Source organism: Chanos chanos, chromosome 4, assembly GCF_902362185.1.
Source record: "Chanos chanos chromosome 4, fChaCha1.1, whole genome shotgun sequence".
NCBI lineage: Eukaryota > Metazoa > Chordata > Actinopteri > Gonorynchiformes > Chanidae > Chanos > Chanos chanos.
The window spans coordinates 46,788,536-46,798,116 of NC_044498.1; the positions used below are offsets into that span (position 1 = coordinate 46,788,536).

The window sequence follows — 9,581 nt, forward strand, 5'->3', positions numbered from 1 at the left end:
TTGGATTCTCTTAATCTCGGGTTCTTTGGGTGGAGTTTCATTATTCGGTAAATGAGTTTGAAAATGCTTGTGTAAATGTCAGCAATCTGTCCTGCAAAACCCACCAGAGTCACTGAAAATGAGTTTGACAAATCCTTTACACCGAAGCATTGTCATTAGTGCACCTGAGCTTCTTTGGAAGAATAGACCTTTAGAATAATATTTTAAAATGTTATATATAAGAATCACAAACACTGTTCTATTTTTTTTTTTTTTATCTGAAATATTTTAATGAAAATGGCAGATATTTGACTGGGTTCTTGTTGACTGATGGGGATTGTGTAGTGAAATATCAATAAAGGTGTGTGTGAGTTTCAGGTTTTAAGAGATATCTTAAAATAACTGGAATGGTGATCTGCTTAGTCCTCTGATTTGAAAGCTTCTAACTACGAAATTAAAATAAATCCCTTTTCTTTATCTTATATGTGTTACGGGGAGGCTTTCTTGACGTCCAAATTTTAACAGCTGAATAATAGAAAGGAAAATTATTCAAAACGAAACCTCGGATCTCTGGTTAGTCCGTTGTCTTGAAATACGCGCTAATGCTGTAAACAAACATATTGTTCTAAATTAATATAAAACATATGCTAGTATATGCTGAAACACATGTAAAGCGCATACCACTTTGGAGCTAAATTTATTCTCAAGTGAGGCACGGAAGCACAGCAACAGTTTGTTGTACTATGCCTTTAAACAGACACTGATCAGCTGATGGTTAAATGCGTAATATCCTTTCTACCGGGTCCTCATTCTTCCGGGCAAAGAACCATACAAGCGGGACGTGGTCCGATCTCCCTTGGAATTTAAAATAGCTTAACACGAAAATGTACTATAAAGTAAGTGGAGTCACCGGAAGACTAACGGGAACATCACCTACGACGGCTTACAGCCCCCAGGTAACCAAAGAGACGTACTGAATTGGTTTAAAAAGGAATTCTGCAGGAGTGACCTTCAGTCTGATCACTCGCAGGAAGTCGTGCAGCTGTTACATACTGTCGCTAGTATGTTAGCTAGTTAGCTTAGTTAGCCGAAACAATTGCGCAACATTATCCTAAACAGCATTCTCGGAATGGACTAAACTGTTTCTTATAGAGCCCAAAATATTCAATTTATGTAGTGGGTTCAGGGTAGCAAGATTGATCAGCCAGTTTTGTTTTCATTTGACTCACATTTGACTTAGAGCATGGCTACCTTTGAAAACGGTTACCTCGTTATTGTGATGCGCATACATTGTTACTTAACTTAGCCGCTTCAGTTCAGCGTTACTTAAAAATATATATTGAATACGGAACTTTCATTGTACAAGGTAGTTAAATGGCTTCTTAAACAGTTCGTCCTCTTGTACAGTGTTGCTGAATAGTGGTTATGTAGTAGAGTTGGATCAACTAGGAATAGCTTTTTAGGTTCAGTCGTTTGTTTAGTCAAGTGTGTCAATCTGTCAGATCCAACTTCATGTAAACGACCATGACAAACTCTCTAACTGCTTCCAACATTATTGTTTATTTTCTTGTAACAGTCAGTGATCTTAACTGATTAAATAGTCCTCTAGCGTACGTTGTGACCTTGTCCCGATGTTGTTTATTTCATAGTGCACCCTCGGTCAGAGATATTGCTGCTGTCTGATAATGCTGCGTCACTTATACTGAACTGCTTAAAATCCCATCTGCTGCCTAATTTTTTATCAAGCGTGAAAATTTTATGGTTTTATCTTTGAATGACATGCCTGATTTTGACTAATTTTATTTGTTTCAGGGGTTGAAGCCCGCGGTGCCCACTCAGGCTCCACCTATGATCTTTGCCACTCCAACTAAAGTAGTTTCCGAAGCTGGACCTGCTGTGGAATACATGGGAGTAAACAAGGTCCCTGAATGGCAGAAGATCTTCCAGGTACAATCATTCTACCCTGTCACCCCTTGAACACCAGAAAGTATTGTTTGTGTTCCACTGTAGTAGGTTAACATTACTGAAATAATGTAGGGGGATATGAAAGACAGCTCCTCCTTAAGATCTACAGAGCAGCTGTAGATACACAGAATACCAAGAATGTATTTGCTTGAACCTATGTAACCCTAACTAATCTTCCATTTATCGATCAGCGGCACTTTAACTTAAGTGTAAGTGATAATCGGCTTAGTTAACAAGTACATATTACTGTACAATGAGGAGTAATTTGTGCTAACACAAAACAGATGAAGTAAAATATTTTATCAAGTGCAAAACAGCTCTCATGTCTGCTCACGCTAAGCATTGCTTTTAAACTCATCCTGTCTCTCTCTTTCTCTTTGCCCTCTGTAGAGAGCTGATGGAGTGCCCATTCACCTGAAGGGTGGCTACATGGACAAACTGCTTTATAGGACCACAATGGGCCTGACAATTGGGGGCACCCTCTACTGTCTAATGGCTCTATACATTGCAGCTCAGCCCCGGAAACCACAGTGAATGAACCCCTCATCTCTCCCCCTCTTATTATTGGATTCAGTGTAATATTAATTATTATAAACAGGAGCAATAGCACGGACTATGGTGATTCAGCTCCGAGAGACAGTCATGCAGAGGAATTGCTTCTCTTCAGCCCATCGTATTTATGTTCCACAGATTGATGTTACGAGTTCCCCAGTTAAGATTTGGCATGTCTGTGTTTCCATACAGTCATGGAAACAGAGGCAGATAACAGGAGTCAAACACCCTCTGTCAGAGTGACTATGGGTACATGTTGGCTTGTTTATTTATGTATGTGTACTGCTTCGGCATGTAGCTTGGTTAACACTCACTCCAGTCAGTATCCTGAGATAAGCAGATAACGAACAGTAATCTTTTCAGGGCCATTTTGGATGCTGTGGTAGGCTTAACGTTCTCGTTGAGGAGGGTAGAGCTTTTTTTTTCCCCCCCTAGCTCTAGGTTTGCACCTTGCAAGATTTTTGATACAGAGATGAGTTTCTATTCCATTTAAATGCCATGTTACCTCAACTATTTCACATAACTCAAGTCCACATTCACATACTCAAGTTTCCAGCATCTGACAGAGGGTGTGTGAGCTCGACTACACTAATTATACCGCCAGTCACTTACCCCAACATGAGTGACAGTGTAAATGCTGTCCACATAATTTTTTCTTGGAAAAAATAAAATATATTTTTGTCTTGGAAAAAAAAAAGATAATTGAAAAACTTTTTTGTCCTTCTGTTTTCTTTTTTTTCTTTTTTTTTTCAGTTAGCAGGTGACCATATGAGCTTTCTCTACTCCAGTGCACCGCAGTCCAGTTTAAAGGCGCAATTAATACTAATACAAGTTCCAAACATTAAAAGATTGTACTTCCAGTGCTTAAATACGTGGCGGATTAAAAAAGATTTAAGATGTATTAACGATCTCATCTTAAAATATTTAGGTAATGTGGTCTGGTCAGTCTTTGAGAATACAGATGAAGGAAGTTACGTCATATACTGAGAAGACTTGTGTATAAAGGCAAATGGAATGGATTTCTTCAAAACCTAATCAACCAAAATATCAGCCGAATGGAATGACACTGCTTATCGCTAGCGATTGAGAGCACATAGAAGCATCTGAACCCATTATTTGATGTTATTTGATTACATTCGTAGAATGCCATTTTACTGCTTACATGTGGACGCACATGTATCCGGTGAACCTTAATTATCATTGAACTAATGTTTGACATTTGATAGATACTTGGATGTGTCCTGCATGCAAACTGATTTATTACTGTTTCGCAAGAGAAATTTTTACGGTTTTTGTGGGAAAGCAGTGGGAGTTTTGTCGATGTATGCCCACAACTCTTTTGTCTAATCATCGCTTTTCATCAGTGATTGACAGCGAATGTACATACCTATACAGGTAAAATGACAGAAAGTTGGTTTGAAACCCACGTTATCATTAGCAACCAAGCAGTAATTAGACTGGCAACCTGGTGTCAATCATTCCATGTCATACAGTTAGAAAAGTAGTTCAGATTCTGTTGAACGCGAATGCACAACGGAGTTTCGAATAATGCCCGCATTGACTGACCGTGTGTAATGTATCCAAAGAGTTTCTCATACAGATGGACACTAATCGTTGCATTGCACGTTAGATATGGACTAAATAGGGCCAGACCTACCTGAGAGCGTTGCCAATACCAACTGTATAAACTAAATGCCACGCTGTTAAATGTAAAAATTTGCTTAGAAAAAAAGGGGGAGAAAAGGAGATTCTAAAAGGAAAATCAGACAGAAGCATAACGTCTTCATCTGTTGAACCTGTCATCAAAACATCGACATAATGAAATCAAGGCACATTTTGAGTGAATATCTTAAACTCTGGCTCGCTTTATTTATTCGTTCATAACCGCTCACTTTGTTTATAGCCAGATCCTGACTCACTGAACGCAACGCAGCCGTTCGATAACGGTGCAGTTGAGGGATTAAACGGTGTAGAAGGGGGAGACACGGCGGGAATAAATCTCCTCGCTGGATGGAACGCGCGCAACACGGGGGGAGGACTGGACAGAGGCGCGGCCCCTCAGCGGCACTGCCAAAGTGAATGATTGAAGCCTGCTGGGTAATCTCGCAAACCAAAGCCTCTCTGATCAACTCATCGTCCCACACATTTATCACTGCGGGGAAGGCAGAAGCGTGCATACTGACTGTCCTAGCACGAGAATGGCCCAAATCCGATGATCATTGAAAGCAAGACCCCACCCCACCCCCCCTCCAACAAAAAGAGGCAAATCTGCTTCATTATAGTTATATATGTCCACTTGAAACTTCATTTCACTCTTTCCATCGACCCATAACGTAATTACATATTTTCCACCGCTGATGTGACACGATCGTTTGTTTGTTGTAATGGAGCGCGCAACGAACACATTTTCATAGACATTGCTGAGTCGGTTCACATGGCAACAGGCTATGTGTGATAAAAGGCAGCGTGGAATAAGGCAAAAAGGCCAGAACAAAGAACTGTTTTCAGTCTGCTCGAAATGAAAATCGCCTAAGCGGAGGCTGGCTCAAGCCGAATAAACACCTTGTTTATGTGTTGTGCCTGGGAAAAAACAAACAAACAAAAAAGACCTACATTTTGTCAATTAGTCCTCATGCTAACATAGGCCTAACTTACGGATACAGTGAAAAGAAAATTCACTGTTTAAACTGAGCGATCTGTGTCTCGAGGTTTATTACCGCTGGAGAAAGACAGGACGGATGATTCATGCAGCGCCTAAAATGAACGTCACTTTCAGGAAAAATGCTCCGCATCTGGATTTTTCCTGGACCACCAGTTGAAAGCTTAAATGAACCACGGTTTGATGAAAACCACCTCTTAATCCGTGTCTGTCTTCAGGAAAAAAACATCCATCTTCAGCTTTATCTGCCGCTGTTCGGATGGAACTGAAACAGTGGGCTGACATTAAACTAGCATCTATCATACGTGTAATGGAAACACTTCGATCAAATTATTTCTAGCTAGCCAGTTACCTTGAGCCTGTTAGAATAATAATGATAAGAAAGCTTCAAAAGCGGAGACTCAGGGGAAGAAGCTCCACCAAATAGTGATCTTTCTACTGTATCTTGACAGTGAGGTAATAGTCAAGGGGTGGGCTGGTAAACGCGATTCAAAAACGAATGCTTGTGTCGTGATTAACACTATGGGCCTTCACATAAGAGTGTGGGGAAAATCAATTGTGATGATCAGCGTTTGAGGCTACTGACGCAACACTCTAGGGTGGAGGTAAGATTGTTCAGAGGCGTTGAACCCAATCACATATAGCCCGAGCGCACAATATCATATCACGTTGTTGAGAAACATTGCAAGACTTGAATGATTGGATGTGTCCCATTTGACACCACTCAGTACAACATAAACTGCTTATATTGCTCACTGAATGCAATGAATGTACCATTCAAGGGTCATGGTCTGATGATTGGCAATTCTGTTCGTGTGCGTTTCGACAGTAATAGATTTTCATCTCGGAAGAATTTAAGATTAAATGTCAGCAGCATTCTTACTTGTTCTCAAGCACTATATACCTTGCTGGTCTTCATCCAACCCTTGAAGACCAATATGTGGTCTAACTAATACTGTTCTTTCATTGGCCTAATGCGTAATGCCATCATTAAGGACTCTCCAAGAACTAATTACCAAGGACGTCGTTTATCTTTCAGGACATCCCGCTCTTGAGAATCACTGTAAATGGCTTCGTCTTCCACCGCGATCATTATAACCTCATATCTCTGTCTCTCTGTGGAAATATGTCACCCCTACTTGTCTACCTCAGGATAAATGGAGTACAGGGCAGGGGAGCATCTGATTAGGGACTCTGATATTTTTAACGCCTGGTTGATTACCGTGTTCTGCCGAGTTTGGGGGACTGTCGCGTAAACAGACATTTGCATAAAAATCAAGAGCAGATGTTGACGAAGGCTTGATAAATAAATTTTGCCGGAGTCTGAGCGCAGAGTGAGGGAGAGACCGGGCAGATGTGTCTGGACAGGATAGAACAGAATGGGGGAAAAGAGACATTAGGCAAATCTGAGACTGGCGACAAATTCAGTGTCAACATCTATTCAAAATTTTCGAAGTAAATTTTGATGGCAAATTTCGAATGACATCAGTTTTGAACCAGAACACAAATGAACAACAAAGTGAATTTATATCCTCTTAAAACATGCTTTTAAGATATTTTCTCATGCATCTTTTCCTTTTTAAATGTTACTGCATGTTATTTCACTATAATCACACAGTAAGCCTTTTGGTAAAGGTCAGTCATCGATTTTGGTTGCATCTATAAGCATTATTTATTTACTTAAGTCACTAAGGTAAACATTCATGCTTGCCCTGGCATATGGCATCACAATAGGGAGAGGATTAATGTTAATACATGAATAACTAATATAATTTCATACCACTCTTCCTTTCCTTTACTTTGTTTTTTGAGTATAAAGTTTATATCAGTTGTAACCTGTCCCCAAATGTGTATGCTTCTCTGACACTACCTCCTTGGGTCTGAAAGATTGAAAATAACTGTCTTCTTTCTTTCTTTTTCTTTCTTTCTTTCTTTCTTTCTTTCTTATATTTCTGTCGTATAAATTCCACGGTCCTATCTCTTTCTCTTTCTTTTCTCTCCCCTCCTACCCTTTCTCACATATTAACAACAAGTGTTTCATCTCTCTCTTTCTCTCTCTGTCTCTCTCTGTCTGATTACTTCCTCCCACCTGAGTGTTCCAAAATGGCAGCTCTTGTGATCAGGCATTTGTTCAGGCTACTCTCACTCTGTAGGTGGGTGTGATGCTGTGAATATCAGTTGCTTGGGTCATAGCATTGGCACTAAGACTGTGTGTGTGTGTGTGTGTGTGTGTGAGGGAGAGAGAGAGACAGAGAGAGAGACAGTGTGGAATCAGGGGAGGATGAGCAGCTGCGGAGATGTCTCTCTCTACCCTCATATTCATTTTCCATCTCTGCTGTAAGAGAGCTAAAATCAGTTCAAGAATGCTGCTTGGAAATTAGCCTACATTTGTATTCTCTCTTCCCTCTCTCTCTCTCTTTCTCTCTCCAGCCAAATGCAGTATGACTTTCTCCCCTTAGACCTGAGTAGTACTAACCTTAGCTTGTCTGCCAGCACATTTCCTTACAAGCCTGAGTGTTTTTAAGATTTTTTTTTATGTATCTAGATGAGTATTACCTCATTACAATTCTGCTTTATTTAGAGTTTGACTTCACAGAAACTAGAGACAGCCCTGTTGAATTATTTATGAGCATGCTCTTGTCCTTGGTGAATCTCTGATCCGCACTTAAATGCTGGTTGACGGCTGCTCTGTCTGTGTGTGTGTGTGTGTGTGTGTGTATCAATGTGTACAAATGTATGTGTGTGTGTGAGTGTGTGTGTGTGTATCTGCACATGAAATCGAACATGAGAGAGAGACGATGTGTAATCACGTGGGTGCACAGCAATCAGTGAGTGAATACAAATATGTGTGTTGTCTGAAGTAGATGTTACTGGAAATTCATGGCGAATGCAGACTTGTAAATGAGCAGAGGCTTGGAGAGGCTTTTCCAGCTAATAGCATGGCCGGGAATCCCCCGTTCTCCCTCCCCCTTCTCCACCCCCTCCACTGGAACACACATAGAAACCACAAGTGAATTATAAGCACACAAATTACCTGTCTCCTTTAAGTGGCACTCTCATGCTTTTTCTAGGGCGATTCTCCCTGTTGCCCAGTCCTCATTCAGTGCGTTCATATGAGCGAGGATGTGACCCAGCTGTACGAAAAGGTTGAATGCAAAATGAGAGAGAGAGAGAGAGAGTGGAGGATGAAAAGTAATAAAAGAGATTCTGCAGGGAGGGAGTTGTAATCCCTTTGGGGGCCCTGTTGCAGCTGAACGAACAGTTCTTTGTCTGGCAGGGCCATGGGATCTGGAGAGCTAAATCTGCACTTTCAGAGCCCAAAGTCATAAGATCCACTATTCAGACACACAGTCAAAAGAAACATATGCCCCAGTGGCTGTGTGTGGGATGGACGAAAATGGATCGGAAAGGTTCAGCAGAAATAAAGCCACTTATTTCATGAGTCTTCATAAAAGTCTACGTTAGCTGTCGTTCTGTAGGATTTCTCTTCTGTTGGTATGAGAGATGCAGTTGGTTAGTCTGTGCTTGTGTTGTGAATTGTTAGTGATTCAGTACTTACTGGAAAAAAAGACACTACCTGATAACCTGATGTAGTTAAGCATGTAGGTGTCCTAGCATGTTTTCTTTTTCTTTTTCTTTTTTGTTCCTTATAATACACTCATGGTTTAATGGTTTGGAGACCTGCCCTCTCTTGAGTTTGTTGATCCACTGAGTCCACTATTTTTTACGTTTTATGTTTGTGTGTGTGTGTGTGTGTGGGGTATGCATGCTTGGGATGATAATACTGGTAGTGTGGATGAATCTGTTGTATGTATGTGTATATATATACATATATATATATATATATATATATATATTAAAAAAACGATGAAGTAAAAAATGCAAAGTGTATTCAGCTGATGATCCTAGACAGCTTCGTCAGACGGTAATGGATGTTTTAGTTCCATCCAGACTCCACAGAGACCTCACAAACTCCTAATATTTCACTTTGAGTGATTCTTATGAAGGAATGAAAAACAAGATACATCTTCTAAGCTCGGTTAGCGCGGTGTCCCAGTGGCACTTTGTGGTATCGCCAACATAGTTCAATCAAAACGAATGACGTAAAAGAGAACCCCAGAGTACATCCAAAGCCATCAGTTTATTTGGATGGTATGAATGTTGAGATGAGATCACTCCAGTCTTAAGTGTAACACCACATTAAGGATTCTCCCACACAGTTACTGCACCGTGCTAAAATCCAGTTGGCAAGATCTTAATGGAAGATCATAATTAGGATAACATAATCTAATCCTCCAGAGAGACTCTGTGAGAGTGTGTGTGTGTTCTTGGTTCTTTGGGCTCTGTTGTATTGTTATCTCCGCTCTCTCTCTCTCTCTCTCTCTCTCTCTCTCTCTCTCTCTCTCTCTCTCTCTCTTTTTCTCCA

The 9,581-nt window shown here is 40.5% G+C and overlaps 1 protein-coding gene across 1 annotated transcript; it reads left to right on the forward strand.

Annotated features, from left to right (window-relative positions):
• The first annotated feature begins 792 nt into the window (after window positions 1-792).
• Window positions 793-3,198, forward strand: LOC115809540 (cytochrome c oxidase subunit 7A-related protein, mitochondrial). The gene is made up of 3 exons (XM_030771240.1): window positions 793-935; window positions 1,792-1,926; window positions 2,335-3,198. Exons 1-3 carry the CDS (start codon window positions 864-866, stop codon window positions 2,476-2,478), a joined length of 351 nt encoding a protein of 116 aa, XP_030627100.1. The 5' UTR covers window positions 793-863; the 3' UTR covers window positions 2,479-3,198.
• The last annotated feature ends 6,383 nt before the right edge of the window (window positions 3,199-9,581 follow it).

Bases quoted from the DNA above. Each gene is read 5' to 3' on its own strand.
- LOC115809540 (XM_030771240.1), top strand. From the start codon at position 864: ATGTACTATAAAGTAAGTGGAGTCACCGGAAGACTAACGGGAACATCA. The intron at 936-1,791 runs GTAACCAAAGAG...TATTTGTTTCAG, and splicing joins CGACGGCTTACAGCCCCCAG to GGGTTGAAGCCCGCGGTGCC. The intron at 1,927-2,334 runs GTACAATCATTC...TGCCCTCTGTAG, and splicing joins AATGGCAGAAGATCTTCCAG to AGAGCTGATGGAGTGCCCAT.